This window comes from Dromiciops gliroides, chromosome 3 (genome assembly GCF_019393635.1).
Source record: "Dromiciops gliroides isolate mDroGli1 chromosome 3, mDroGli1.pri, whole genome shotgun sequence".
Lineage (NCBI taxonomy): Eukaryota > Metazoa > Chordata > Mammalia > Microbiotheria > Microbiotheriidae > Dromiciops > Dromiciops gliroides.
In genome coordinates this window covers 435,546,255-435,561,818 of record NC_057863.1, presented here as the reverse complement: position 1 = coordinate 435,561,818, position 15,564 = coordinate 435,546,255, and the positions used below count along the sequence as shown (strand labels likewise).

The 15,564-nt window shown below is 36.1% G+C and overlaps 1 protein-coding gene across 1 annotated transcript in view; it reads left to right on the top strand.

Moving 5' to 3' along the window:
• The window catches only part of AGPS (alkylglycerone phosphate synthase), a 152,995-nt gene that overhangs the window by 40,791 nt on the left and 96,640 nt on the right, over nucleotides 1–15,564 (top strand). Inside the window, 4 exon segments of the mRNA XM_043993254.1 lie at nucleotides 6,181–6,301; nucleotides 6,400–6,474; nucleotides 7,776–7,847; nucleotides 10,690–10,769. Coding sequence (XP_043849189.1) covers nucleotides 6,181–6,301; nucleotides 6,400–6,474; nucleotides 7,776–7,847; nucleotides 10,690–10,769 — 348 coding nt within the window.

Here is a 15,564-nt window from a genome sequence, read left to right as displayed (position 1 = left end):
TGATGATGGAAGTGGCATTGTAATTGTGTATATTGTTTTCATGATTGTACTTAGATCATTTTCTTTCATGTCTCTCTGAATTCTTCCCTTTTGTTATTTCTAATGGCAGAACAGTATATTATTTAAATAGAACAATTTATTGAGACATTTCCCAGATAGTGAGCACCTACTTTATTTCTGTTTTTTTTTTTTTTTCACTACCACAAAGAGTGCTGTGCTGTTCTGAATTTTTTGGTGTATATATACACATACATACACACATATATATATATATGTGTGTGTGTGTGTATATGTATATATATACCTTGGGGTATATGCTTAGCGTTGGCCATTTCTGAGTCAAAGAGTATGGGCATTTTAGTTACTGTTAGCATCATTCAAAATTGTTTTCCAGAAAATTTGGACTATTTCAGAACTCCAGTAACAGTGTATTCATGCGCCTTTCTTTCCATAGCTCAGCTCTTCTAACATTAATAATTTTCACGTTTTGACACCTTTACCAATTTGCTGGTTGTTTGTAATTCCTTTTTAAAGTAGTATTTTTTTGTGGCCTTTTTACTCCTTATTCATTAAAGATTGGCACTTGGTCTTATATATTTGTGTAAATTCCCTATACATCTTGGATATTTATCCCCTTGTCAGAAACATTGGCTTCAAAGGCTTCTTTTTTTTGGGTGGGGCAGTGAGGGTTAAGTGACTTGTCCAGGGTCACACAGCTAGTAAGTGTCAAGTAAGTGTCTGAGACTGGATTTGAACTCAGGTCCTCCTGAATCCATGGCTGGTGCTTTATCCACTGCACCACCTAGCTGCCCCCCTTCAAAGGCATTTTTTCCCCTTTATGCAATGGTTTCTCTTCTTTTTCTTTTTCTTTTTGTGTTGTTCAATTGTGCCCAACTCTTCTCGACCCCATTTGGGTGTTTTTGGTTTTGTTTTTTTTGTGTGTGTGTATGAGGCAATGGGGGTTAAGTGACTTACCCAGGGTCACACAGCTAGTAAGTGTCAAGTCTTTGAAGCTGGATGTGAACTCAGATCCTTCTGACTCAGGGCCAGTGCTCTATCCACTGCACCATCTAGCTGCCCCTTCCTGGTGGTGTTTTTTGGCAAAGATACTGGATTGGTTCAGCCACTTCTTCCTCAAGGCATATTTTACTGGGGCAGACAGAGTTAAGTGACTTCCCAGGGTCATACAGCTACTTAAGTGTTTGAGGCCAGATTTGAGCTCAGGAAGATGAATCTTCCCAACTTCAGGCCAGGCATTTTATCCATTGTGCCACCGAGCTTCTTATCCTAGTTGCCCTGATTTTGTTTGTACAGAAGCTTTTTTTGATATGGTGTGACTGAAACTACCTATTTCTTTTTTTCTGTGGTCTCTTTTATCTATTGTTTGGTTGTAATTCTTTCCCTAGCCATGCTGGGAGAGGTACCTGATTACATAGTCTTCTAATTTTTTTCTTTTCAATGTGACCTTTTAAATATTTGGGTAGTACATTAATTTTGATCATATTGTCACAGATTGTCTAAAATATTTATTGCCCTTTAAAAATTTTTTTTTTTGTGGGGTAGTGGGGGTTAAGTGACTTGCCCAGGGTCACACAGCTAGTAAGTGTCAAGTGTCTGAGGCCGGATTTGAACTCAGGTACTCCTGAATCCAGGGCCGGTGCTTTATCCACTGCGCCACCTAGCCCCCCCCCCCCACCATTTTGTTTTTTAAAATTCATAATTTGAGAGAAAACTTTAAGAATCACAAAAGGATCAAGGAATCTTGATAACTGTTTATCCCTTTATCTCTCTGCTGTAAGTTTTTATTATATGCTATTCCTTGGACAGGAAGAAAAAAACTGTTCAGCATCCTTCGCATTAAAAACTCTTCTTATAATAATGTAGGCCTTTATTACCTCATGTCTGCATCACTACAGTAGCTTCTTAGCTGGCTTCCCCATATTCAATCTTCTCTCCATTCCAAAATGAATATTGTTTACAGACTATGGCTTTTATCATGACATTCTTCTGCTTAAAAAAAGTTCGATTTCCTGTCATCAAATCAAAATTCTTCCACTTGGCTTTCAAGACCCTTCATAATTTGGTACTATTCTACTTGTCCAACTTTTATTTCCCACCACTCCAGTATTTCCTATATTCTATTCAGGACAGTCTCTCTTGTTTTGTTTTGTTTTGTTTTTGTTTTTAATTTAATTTTTTTTTTGTTGGTGGGGCAATAAGGGTTAAGTGATTTGCCCAGGGTCACACAGCTAGTGAGTGTCAAGGGTCTGAGGCCAGATTTGAACTCAGGTCCTCCTGAATCCAGGGCCAGTGCTTTATCCATTGTGCCATCTAGCTGTCCCCTCTTTTTGTTTTTATATAATTTTTATTTCCAAATCTATACCTCCCCTCCAGAACCATCCCCAGTAACACAATTAAAAATAGAGAAAAAACAGTTGAACAAAAGTAGGAAGCATATTATAAATGCTGTAAGGAACACATAGAATATGCTATGTTCCACATGTATAGCTCCCATCTCTGCAAAAAAGGGAGAGGCATGTATTTTCTCATAGGATTGTCTTTTTACTATCCCATGAATATACTATGTTCATTCCCATATGAATACTTGGACTTGCTTCCTCCTCTTCTTGGCATTACTGAAGTCCCACTCCCTTATTCTCTGATATCCCTATCAAAAAAATTGTATATCACGTTTATAATTTCATGTGTGTGTATATATAACACACACAGATATATATATATATCCTACCCATCTAAAGTCTGCTGCCTTCAAGGAACTTTTTATGTTTTTCCCCCTGTGCCAAGTAATAGAGATTAATTGTGCAGGAAGTACTTAGTGGTATAGAACAGTGTACTAATAGGGGTATGTCTAAATGCAGAGTGCCAAGGAAGGATTTTTTTTTTCCATTTTTTGTATTTGTATGCCCAGAGCCCATCACAGTGTCTGGCAGACAGGCACTTACAGATCTTTATTGATTGGTTGATAATTTATATTTAATGCCCATTGTTGAGATTATATTATTGTTTTCTGTATTGGTAGAAGTATGTGTAAAATACATCCATAATTCTTGAGCAGTAATATTCTTTTTGGGATGATTTTGAAATGTGTTTCATCATACAGGATTTAAGAGAAGCAATTTTGCATGTTCTCTCACAATATAGAAAACACCAGTTGTTTAGCAAGGTAACATTGCTTAGAAAAAATAAAATGATAAGAATAGCAGGTATTCAGAATGATATGGTGTCCAGGAAGCAACATTTCTTTACTAGCTTTTTTTTGTTTTTTGTTTTTTTGTTTTTTTTTGCGGGGCAGTGGGGGTTAAGTGACTTGTCCAGGGTCACACAGCTAGTAAGTGTCAAGTGTCTGAGGCCGGATTTGAACTCAGGTCCTCCTGAATCCAGGGCTGGTACTTTATCCACTGTGCCACCTAGCCACCCCACTAGCTTTTTTAAGATAAAGAAAAAATTGAAGAGGGCTTAAAGGAAAAGGAAAATGAAAGGAATCTCTTATTTATCTTGTAAAACTCCCCCCCCCCCCCATATGAGTTGGAGACTGAAAATCGATTGATTATCTGTCCTATGTAACTTTTTTATTTTATTTTTATTTTTTTGATGGGGCAACGAGGGTTAAGTGACTTACCCAGGGTCACACAGCTAGTAAGTTTCAAGTGTCTGAGGTCGGATTTGAACTCAGGTCCTCCTGAATCCAAGGCTGGTACTTTATCCAATGTGCCACCTAGCTGCCCCTTCCTATATAACTTTTAAAGATAAATTATAGAAATGCATGGAAGAGTGGGATTTCTTAAGGACTATGGAAGTAAAAATAAAAATGTAAACAAGTTTTAATTTTAATTTTCTTCTTCCCTTAACTCTCTTTGTATTCTGGCTTCTGACCTCATCATTCAACTGAAACTGCTCTCCAAAGTTATAATGACCTCTTAATTGTCAAATCTCTTGACATTTTCTTAATCTTTATGCTTTTTGATCTTTCTCTGCAGCCTTAGATACTGGATTATCTATATATCCTTTTGCTGTTCTCTTCTCTCTAGAGGATATATCTCCTTGACATTCTCTTTTCTGGTCATTTTCATGACATGTGATAGGTTTTCCCTTTACTGCTCCATTTGAGCCTTCTTTGTTGGATCTTCATCCAGGTTGTACTCTGAAGGCACTTAACTGGCCCTCCTCTCCCTCTTTATTCTTTTCACTAGTATTCTCACCAGCTCTCATAGTGTAGCATAGACATTATCTCGTCTGTGCTAATGATTCTTAGATATATTTGTCAGACTCTAACCTGTTTCTCAACCTTCCAGTCTCACATCTTCAACTGTCTATTTGACATCTTGACCTGAATATCCTATAGACATCTTAACCCGGCAGGTCCAACACTAAACTCGTTCTCTTCTCCCCTAAACCCTCCCATCTTCCTAACATCCCTGTTCTTGTTGAGGACACTGCCATCCTTTCAGTTTCTAATGCTTACAATTTAAATGTTGTCTTTGACCCCTTAATATCTCTTCTCCTCCCTCCCCCACAATGTTAATTGTGTTGTGAAGACCTGTAGGTTTTACCTTTATAAAATGTCATCTTCTCTTTGAAACTGCTATCACCCTGGTGTAGTCACTCATCTCTCACCTGGACTTTTGCAGTAGCTGCTATTTGATCTCCCTACCTCAAGAGTCTTCCCATTCAGTTGTTAAAATGGTTTTCTAGTAAAACAGATCTGACCACACCACCCCCTCCATTCAATATTATTTCCTACAGTATCAAACATAAAATCTTCTATTTGGCTTTTAAACCCCTTTATAACTTGTTCCCTTTCTACCTTTCTAGCCTTACACTTATAAACCTTCCCCTTATAAACAACCTCCCCCCTCCCTCAAAGAGAAACATTCTCTCTCTTTCTCTGTCTCTCTGTCATTCTCTCTGTCATTCAGTGACACTGACCTCATTGTTCCTCACACATGACATTTCACCTCCCAGCTTGGCATTTTCACTGCCTGTCCCTTATGCTTAGAATGCTCTTCCTTCTCATCCTCCTGAATCCTTCTAGGCTTCTTTGGTATTTCAGCTATATTCCCACCCTTTGCAACAAAGCCTTTCCTAGCCCTTCTTAATTTTAGTGCCTTCCCTATTTATGCTTACTTGTTTGTATGTTGTTTTCCCCATAGACTGTGAACTCCTCAAGATTAGGGACTGTCTTTTGCTTTTCTTGCTACCTTAGTACTTAGCACAATCCTGGCATATAGTAGGTGCTTAATAAATGCTACTAAGTTGACTTGATTTAATAGCTTAGGTGACATTGTGCATGAGATCCCAGAAATTCCTCTTTGCCTCTTACCAAATATCACTTAATTTTCTAATAATGGAACTAACTGAATAGAATTGATATTAACTCATCTTCCCTGATAAGAAAGAATAAAGAAGAGAGGCAGTGCAGGGAAGTGATCGATACATTGACTGTAGTCTAATGGATAACTGGGAACTATAAAGCAGCTTTACTTCAGCTTCCTTTCAAGTTTTTATGTACTGAGATTTTTCGGTTAGATTTTTTTCTGGACTTTGTAAGACCAAAGCAGTTAGGTGGCACAGTAACAAGGACCACTGGACTTGGAGTCAGGAAAACCTGAGTTCAAAATCTGCCATCAGCTGTATGATCCTGGGCAAGTCACTTAACTTCCACTGGCTTCAATTTTATCATCTGTAATGGGGATAATAGCACCTACTTTCCATGGTTATTTTGAGTATAAAAGGAGTATTTTTGTAAGTGTGTTCCAAACCTTAAGCACTATATGTTGTTATTCAAGTTGTATTTCAGTTTTTATCTGACTCTTTGTCACCCCCATTTGGGGGTTTTTGTGGCAAAGTTACTGGTGTGGTTTGCCATTTTCTTCTCCAGTTAATTTTATAAATGACAAAACTTAGGCAAACAGTTAAGTGACTTGCCCAGGGTCACAGAGCTAGTAAGTGTCTGAGGCCAGATTTGAACATAGGAAGATGAGTTTTCCACACTCCAGCTATATGTTCTATCCATTGCACCACCTAACTCCTCCAAAGCGCTATATAAATGCTAGCTGCTTTATTATTATTATTATTATTATTGTTATTATTATTATTAAAGTATACTTCAGCTTTTAAAAATGAATACTATAAGTAGAAGTAACTTATTTTGTTTTCTAGGCATCTTTAAATGCTAGTGATGTACCTCCTTCTGTTGTAAAAGAAGATTTTCTTGATGACCTTAAAGAAACTAGGATTTCATATTCTCAAGAAGCAGATGATAGGGTATTCAGAGCTCATGGTAAGATCCCTGAGCATGAAATCTTATTTTCAAATTCTTGCTTAAAATTTCTTTTTACCTTAAGGGTTTTTTTAATTGTTTGTTTTATTTTAAACCAGGCCATTGTCTACATGAGATATTTTTGCTCAGGGAAGGAATGTTTCAACGAATTCCTGATATAGTATTATGGCCAAGTAAGTTGTGTGTGTGTGTGTGTGTGTGTGTGTGTGTGTGTGTGTATGTATGGTGTGTTTGAGTGTGCGTGTGCATGTAGCACTATGTGATGATTATAATTTTGGATTTTGGTTTGATGCCATTAGAACTTTAAGTAAATTTGGGATTGAGAAACATGCCATTCTTTCACAGCATAGGTCATATAAAATTAGGATAATACAGTCTCTCTCCTGGAGAATCTATAGTCATATAATCATATAAACACTAACACATTTTTAAATATGGTCAACATAGTGCTATGGAAAGAGCCCTGGACTTGGAGGCAGAGGACCTGGGTTTCAGTTCCCAGTTCTCAACCTTCTTGACTATATTGTTTTCTCATAAAGTAGGGCTGAGAGTAGCACCTGTCTTATTCATAGGGTAATTTTGAGAAAGCTCTTTTGTAAACAATTGAGTTCAATAGAGATGAATTTTTTTCCTCATGAAATACCTTTTTTTTTTTTTGCAAAGGGAAGCTTGTTAAAGATTAGAGAGCTGTCCATTATGCCAAATGGAGCAGAAAGTTTTAAGAGTTCTTAGTTATTTTACGTTATTTCATGTAGTAAATTACACTCATATCAGATTTTACAAACTATTATTAAAGCCTTATGATAATTTGAATAGAAGATATCCCCTAAATTATGAAAAATGCTGAAATACATGTATACGATTTTACACAAACTCCAAATATAATAGTAATCAACAAGTATTAGTTGACTACGTATTAAATGTTTAACAATATTTTGGGTACTTTGGGAGATGAAAAAATTTAGTCACTAAATGTAGAAACTATTCTCTCTTGCATCTAACTCTTCCTTTCCATTATCACTTCCACAATCCTAGGTCAGGACTTAATCACTTAGACACTAGCAGCTTCTTAAGTGATCTCCTTTTCTCTAATGTTTTGATTTCCAATACGTCTTCGTACTTTATGCTTCAAAATGACCACTTTCATTAAGAACCTACATTGGTTTGTTGTTGACCATGAGGTCAAGTTAAAAGTCTTCTGTCTGTAATTAAAGACAGAACCTTTTCTGTTGTTTATCTACTTTTGCATTATATTCTTAATTATTTAAAATATATTAGAGGTTTTTTAAAAATTCCAAAAATTTTTAATGTGGTAGAATTTTACTAGAGTGTGAGATGTTGCTTATGCCATAGTGTCTTTTGGATAATAGATACCAAATAAATTTTTGTTGGTAATAAGTCATTTCTGGACAACTCAGGTGTTATTGAGATGTGATTGAGGTGATTCATTAATTTTCTTTTTATTCTTTAATAGCGTGTCATGATGATGTAGTTAAGATTGTGGATTTGGCCTGCAAATATAATCTTTGTATCATCCCATTTGGTGGTAGGTATTATGTCTTTTGAACTTTAACATAAAATTGATTTCTTCTTTTTTTAAAGATGTTAAACATTAATCTTTTAAAATGTTAATTTAAGTAATTTTGTTCCTTAACATTGAAAATTCACATGGTTGTTGTGTCACTGTAATAATCTATGAAAGTTGTTTAAAAAGTTAAATTTAGGTTAACTAATAAATTATACAGAGTGTAGTATTTTTTGTTGGTGACATGAAGCACATTTAATGTTTTTAATTTTTTAATACTTTAATAGTGACTTTATATACCTTTAGTTAAAAATAATTCACTATCACTTGGAACCATGTCTGCCATTCTTTATCGCACTCCCCAAATATTCTTGTATAAGCATAAGCATTCTTTTTCAGGTGGCATTTGGCCAAACATTTGCTTTTTGTGAAGGCTAGTAACATTTGGTAAGGTGTGGGTATACTATGAGCCAAAAAAAGGTTAAGTGTACATCTTGCCCTCTTGTATCACTGATTGTGTTCTGCCAGGCTTTAGCCTTGAGTCCCTCCCACCATCCCTGTGGGAACCTTTGTTTTCACAAATGTACTGCTGAAATAAGGTAGAGAAAATGCATCTGTCCTGACTGGGTCTGCTACAGATTTATATTATGTAACCTCAACGGGGCCCTCAGTGCTACAAGACCACTTCCCAGCTCATTACAATAGCTCTTAAAAACTTTTTCTTGAAAACTCCTGAAACTTCTCATGGTCCTCCTTTGCTCTCTCCTCATAGCTGAAAACTTTGTGTCATATTTTACTGAAAAAAATGAGGCCATTCACCAAAAGATTCCTTTTCAATTCATCATATACTTTTGCCCCTACCACCTTCACCCTTTTTCCTTGCCGAGATCAATTCCTCTTCATGCACAGGGGATCCCCTTCTCTCACCTCTTCCAACAGATTGCCCTGTCTGTGATCCCCACTCTCATTTATATTCAATTTCTCCATGTCTGCTGGCTGTTTCCCTACTGCTTTCAAATATGGTCATGTCTCCCCCATCCTCAGAAAACTCATATTTGATCCTTCCATTCCCACCAGCCATCATCCCTTATCTCTCCTGCCTTTTGTGGCTGAACTTGAGAAAGCTGTCTACAATCAGTTACTCCATTTACTCTCCTTTCACTGTCTTCTTAACTCTGCAGCTTGGCTTCTGACTTAACCATTCACCTGAAACTGCCCTCTCTGAAGTTACTAGTGATTTCTTTCTTTCTTTTTTTTTTTTTTTAGTGAGGCAATTGGGGTTAAGTGACTTGCCCAGGGTCACACAGCTAGTAAGTGTTAAGTGTCTGAGGCCGGATTTGAACTCAGGTATTCCTGACTCCAGGGCCGGTGCTCTATCCACTGCGCCACCTAACTGCCCCACTAGTGATTTCTTAATCACCAAATGCAGTTGGTTTTTTTCCAGTCCTCATTCTTCCTGACCTTTGCAGCCTTTGACACCGGCAGTCACCCTCTTGATACCCTCTATACCCTCTTCTCTCTAGGTTTTTGGGACTCAGTTCTCTCTTTGTACCTCTTCTGCCTATCTGATCTTCTCAGTGTCCTTTGTGGATCTTCATCTAGCTCATGTCTAATAACCTGAATGCTCCAAGCCTCTATCCTGGGTCTTCCTCTCCCTCTCCCTTTTTTTTTGGCTTGGTGATCTCATTAGCTCCCCTAGATTCATTTATCAGCTTTAACCTTTTTCCTAGACTCTTGTCGCCTATCACCAAATACCTATTAGATATCTTGAATAGAATTTTTTTGTAGACATCTTAAAATCAACCTGTGCTAGCCTGGCACATAACAGACATTTCATCAATGTCTATGGACTGACTATCATTTTTTCTGCCAATATATTTTGCACGTTTAGCTAATTCAAAAAGATGCAAAATTTGCCACTTTTTATTGTGAAACTTTTCAGGGGCTCCAAATGGCTATGAGAAAAAGAAGGCTGAAATTAGTTATAGAAGGCATGGTTTTCTTGCATGACATTGCATACATTCGTTAAAAATTAAATTGGTTATATTTTTGGAATACTCTCACTGGAAAGTTAAAGATGATGGTTTGTTTTCCTCTCTGGTTTTGAATCTCAGTGACACTCATTTGGTTCTAGCCTTAAAGAAGTAGCCTGGAAAATAGACTAATTCCAGCTGAGGAGCCAGTGTTTTATTTGATTAGCATTGAAAAGTTTTGTTTGTTTTTTTACACTGTGACACGCTTATTCTTTTAGACAATTGCATAGAAAAGTAACAGTTATTTAAATGTTTTACCTTGTGATAAGTAAAACATATATGTACATTTAAAATTGTGTGTTTGTCTTTACAGATATATATGTGTGTATGTATATTATATATAGCGTGTGTATATGTATATCTGTGTTTGTATACATGAATTTCATCAAACCCTTTTATTAGAGCAATGTAAAAACAATTCTTGCCTTTATTAGAAGAACAGATCCCATGAAGTAGATTAGAGAAGGGAAAAATGTGATCTACAATTCCAAATGCTTGTCTCATAATGATCAATAGGTCACAAGTCTTTTAACCATATTAAGGGTTATTTAAACTACTGGGGAGACCCCAGTTTGGATGTGTGCCATGACCTGCAGAGAAGGAGGTAGATGAAAGCATATTCCTTTTTTATTCAGCTTCTTGGTGTTCTCATTGATATATAATACCTAGTTCTTTATAAGTGTGAACAATTAACAAAGTATAGTAAGTAGTGGCCTACTTCTTAGCAGGCACATTTGTGTGTTATATCTCAAGGAATTGCTTTGTTTTACATAGATAACAGAGTTAAAGTCATATTTAAATATCTTCATTTATATTTCTTGTTTTGACAGGAGGAACAAGTGTTTCATCTGGATTGTCATGTCCTGTAGATGAGAAAAGAACAATTGTTTCATTGGATACTTCACAAATGGTATGAGTTTCAGAAAAATATTATTCAATATAACATTTACAAGCAGCTTACAATTGTTTAAATGCCCTTTTCTCCCCTTTATTTCCTATTCTTTCAAAACAGAGTAAAAAAAAACCCTATGTATTACATCACAAATTTTGTTTATAATTAATGTTCTTTTTTCCTATAAGAAATGTTTATTTACTTGAATTCTCCTTTCCCTTTCTTCTCTCTCCTCATCATTTTTCTATCTTCTATTTTTTCCTTTTATTTTTCATACTGTTTTTATTGTCCTTTGCCTTTTTCTTTTATCTTAGACAAGTAAGTGTATTTTTAAAAGACCTATTCCTACCCTTTTTATATGACCATCATCTGTAATTTTGTTTTTTTAGTGAGGCAATTGGGGTTAAGCGACTTGCCCAGGGTCACACAGCTAGTAAGTGTCAAGTGTCTGAGGCCGGATTTGAACTCAGGTACTCCTGACTCCAGGGCTGGTGTTCTATCCACTGTGCCACCTAGCTGCCCCCATCATCTGTAATTTTAAACCAGATTTTGACACGCATATGTCACAGGATTAAAACGATTAGGAAACAGTGGGATAAGTAGAGGTTTGTATTAATAAGGTATGATATTTGCAATGTTTTATTTAAAATAACAAATCTATGTGATATATTTAAATATTATAAAAATAAGTGCCAGAGTATTCAGAAAGATTATAGCATTCAGATTTCCTGAATGAAGTCACCGTAATGAAAACTCCTCATTAAGCACATCATCATCATCAGCTTCCTATACTTTTGGCTAAGATGGTGTAGATGGGTGCACACAAACACACACAGAGTATTAAAGTAATATTGCATATCTTTTTTAACTTATATTTGTACATATAATCTTTTTAAAAAGTATTTTATTATTTTTCAGTTACATATAAGGATAGTTTTCACAGGATTTTTAGTTTCAAATTTTTCTCCCACCCTCCCTTTCCTCCCTCCTCCCTGAAAGCAGTCTGATACAGGTTGTATATGTACAATCACATTAAACATATTTCTACATTAGTCATCTTGGGAAAGAAGAATCAGAGCACAAGGGAAAAACCTCAGAAAAGAAGGGAAAAAAAAAACAGTCCAAAAGTAGCAACATTATGGTTCAATCTGCATTTATAATTCACAATTCTTTTTTCTGGATGTTGAGAACATTTTTTATCATGAGTTCTTTGAAACGGTTTTGGATCATTGCACTGCTAAGAAGAGCCAAGTTTATCGCCATTGTTCATCACACAATGTTGCTGTTACTATTTGTACATATAATCTTACTACATAATCGGATAAAAGGGGACAGTCTCAAGTTAAAATTCACTCTTAATATGTCCCAAAATGGAGCTTATTCCTTTGGAACCCACTACTCTTCAGAACTTTCCACTTTCTGTAGTGGCTGCCACCATCCTTCCAGCCACCCAGGTTGAGAACCATAGAATTCTCCTTGATTCCTCACATTCTCATACCTTTATATCCAGTTAGTTGCCAAGTATTTTTTGTTACTATAGTATTGATTCAGAGTCATGAAATCCTTAGTTCAAATTCCACCTCAGATAATAGCTTTGTGACCCTGGTTGAGTCAATTACTCTTGCTGTATCTTGCTTTCCTCACCTTTTTAAAATGAGAGAGTTGGTCTTGATGGCCTTTGAAGTCCCAGCTCTAAAATCTGTGATTCCTTCTCTCCACCCACACAACCACTGTAATGGTCATGACCCTCTCCACTTCTGACTGGGATTATTGAAATACCCTGCTAATTTTAATTTTTTTATTTTTGGAAATACCCTGCTAATTTGGCTCCCTGCTTCAAGTCTTGCCCTCTCCAGTCTGCCCACTAAACAGCTGCCAAAGTTATATTCATGAAGTATCCGTGACATTCCCTTGCTCAATAAATAAACTTTAGTGGCCCTCTGTTAACTCTAGAATCAAAAACAAAGTCCCATTTATAACTTGCCTTTCTAGTATGTTTAAACATTTCTTTATGGGTTATCTGGAATTGGATGTTGCAGTGAGTTGTTTAAGAGTATTTTAGGGGCAGCTAGGTGGCGCAGTGGATAGAGCACTGGCCCTGGATTTAGGAGGACCTAAGTCCGGCCTCAGACACTTAACACTTACTAGCTGTGTGACCCTGGGCAAGTCACTTAACCCCAATTGCCTCACTAAAAAAACAAACAAACAAAATACGTGCTTACTTATTGAGTAATTGAATGTATATTAATTTTGTGTTAGAATTTCTATGGGATGAACCATTTCTCTAGTTTTTACATATTCAATTCCTATAAATTAAAATTTAGCACCGTAAATAAATTTGTTGGTTTTTTTTTTTCAAATATCCCATGTCTAGGCTTCAGCCTTATTGTGTTCTTTGTCTACTCTTGTTTCCATTGAAAGCAGTATTTATGTCTATAACTGATTCTTTGCATATAATCTGCCATATGTATAGTATATTCACAAATAAACTAGAATTTGAAATATAATAGGAATTGGAATTAAGATTTTTTTGTGTGTTAGGTTGCATCATGTTTCCGGGACTTAATGGTTTTTCTGTTTATTGCTAATTGTAATTGAGTATTCTCCACTTGATGTGATTAGGTAACTTGTAAATCATCAGATATTTATATTTGAGTGCCATGACAATGATATTTTCTTTGACACATTGAATTTGAGGAAATGATGACATAAGCTCTCTTAATGAGTTTACTTTCTAGTAGTGTACATAGACATTCGCCTTAAGAGTCAGCTAAGTGGTACAGTGGATAGAACACTGGGCTTGGAGTCAGGGAGCCCTGTGTTCAGATACTAACTTTGTAACCTTGGGCAAGTTAGTTTACTTTTCATCTTAGTTTCCTTGTTTGTACAATAGGGCTAATATTAGTATCTGGCTTGTTGTGAGGATCCAATGAGATAATATATGTCTATCACCATAAATGCTAGTTTATCATTATTAGTATCATTATTAAATAATTAAAATACTAGATAGTATAAGATAGTATGATACTTAAATAACTGATCTTTTACTGAAATAGGATGCTGTCTCCAAGTGCCTAAGGTCTAGTGTTTGTAAGTTCTCTCCCCTTAAAGTCCTCCAAAAATGGCTGCCATATTGGTGCATTTTTAATATTTCTTTTTTTGAGGGGGGGGGGGGAGGCAATTGGGGTTAAGTGACTTGCCCAGGATCACACAGCTAGTGTTAAGTGCCTGAGGCCAGATCTGAACTCAGGTATTCCTGAATCCAGGGCCAGTGCTCTATTCGCTGTGCCATCTTGCTGCCCCCAAATTGGTGCATTTTAACACAAGGTATTGTGAGAAAAAATGCTGGATTTGGAGTTGGGAGAAGTCTGGGTTTGGATGCATTCTCTGAACTAACCAGTGGCCATGAACAGTTCGTTTAACGTAATCTTAGTTTCCTCATCTGTAAAATGAGGCTAATACTTATGGTACCAGGTTATTTGTTAGAATCAAATGTTTATAAATTGCTGTTATATAAAATACCAGCAATTATTTGTTTATTTTCTATTGAGATGGATTTGGTGTACCTCAAAACTTATTTCCAGTCTTAGGATTCTCTCTAAATAGTGTCCCTCTAATTGATTCTTTCTTTTAAAAAAACCAAAGACTGGGGCAGCTAGATGGCACAGTGGATAGAGCACTGGCTCTGGAGTAAGGAGTACCTGAGTTCAAATCCGGCCTCAGACACTTAACACTTACTAGCTGTGTGACCCTGGGCAAGTCACTTAACCCCAATTGCCTCACTTAAAAAAAAAAATCAAAGACTGATTCATATATTTTATAGGTTTAGAACTTGAGAGGCACATCAGAGGTCATCTAAGCAAATGCCATCATTTTATGGACAAGGAAATTGAGGCTAGAGAAATCAAATGATTTGCTCAAGGTTAGCAAGTAGTACACCTGGGATTGAGCTCAGGGCCTGTCATTTTAAACCTAATGTTCCACTGTTGCAGAATGGAGTTGGTATTTTTTGTTGAGGAAGACATTGGTTAAGGATTCTGGGGTAGTGCTATGCAAAGGGTTTTAGGAAAGCACTTGATCTAGAGAAGTTTTTTTTTTTTCCCTTTTCAAGGTCTTATACCCTTTGGAGTGCAAACTTCTGTATTTCCATAGATCAGAGTTTATAATGTTTCTTCTACTTTCTTCTCTTTGTTAACAGTTAGAATAACTAGTACAGATATTATGCAAACTTTTTGTGTGTGGAACCGGAAGGTTCTAAATGTTATTTGACAGGTACCAGTTCAACAATTAATCAAAAACTTCTGAATATGGACTTTATATAAAGATTGGGTCAAATGGGAGTGTTTTTACTTTAATTATTTTAGAAGTCATAACTTTGGTATGTACTGCCAAAAGGTATTTCATTTTTGAACATAAAGAAGATATATGTTGCCTTCCTTCTAATCTGATCAAGAGTCTCCTTTAAATGGGAAATAATTCCAGGGCTTCCATAGTCTTCATTCAAACCTGTTTCTAAGTATTCTTTTCTCATGTCATAGTTATCTGTTGATGTCTTGCTTAACTACATTTGATTGCCTAGTTTGAATTGCTATCAGCCTAAACTCTGTTATGCCCGTTATTATTTGGGGACAACTATGGAAAATACTACTTAATTCAGAACTCCTTTCTTCCCTATTAAAATTATTCATTATGTAGACCAGGGTTAGGAAATCTGCCTTGATGGCTGAGCTGAGTGGTTTTTATATTTTTAAATGAACTAAAACTTTATTTAAAAATATAAAACCATTCTTAGCTTGCGGGCTGTACAAATTAC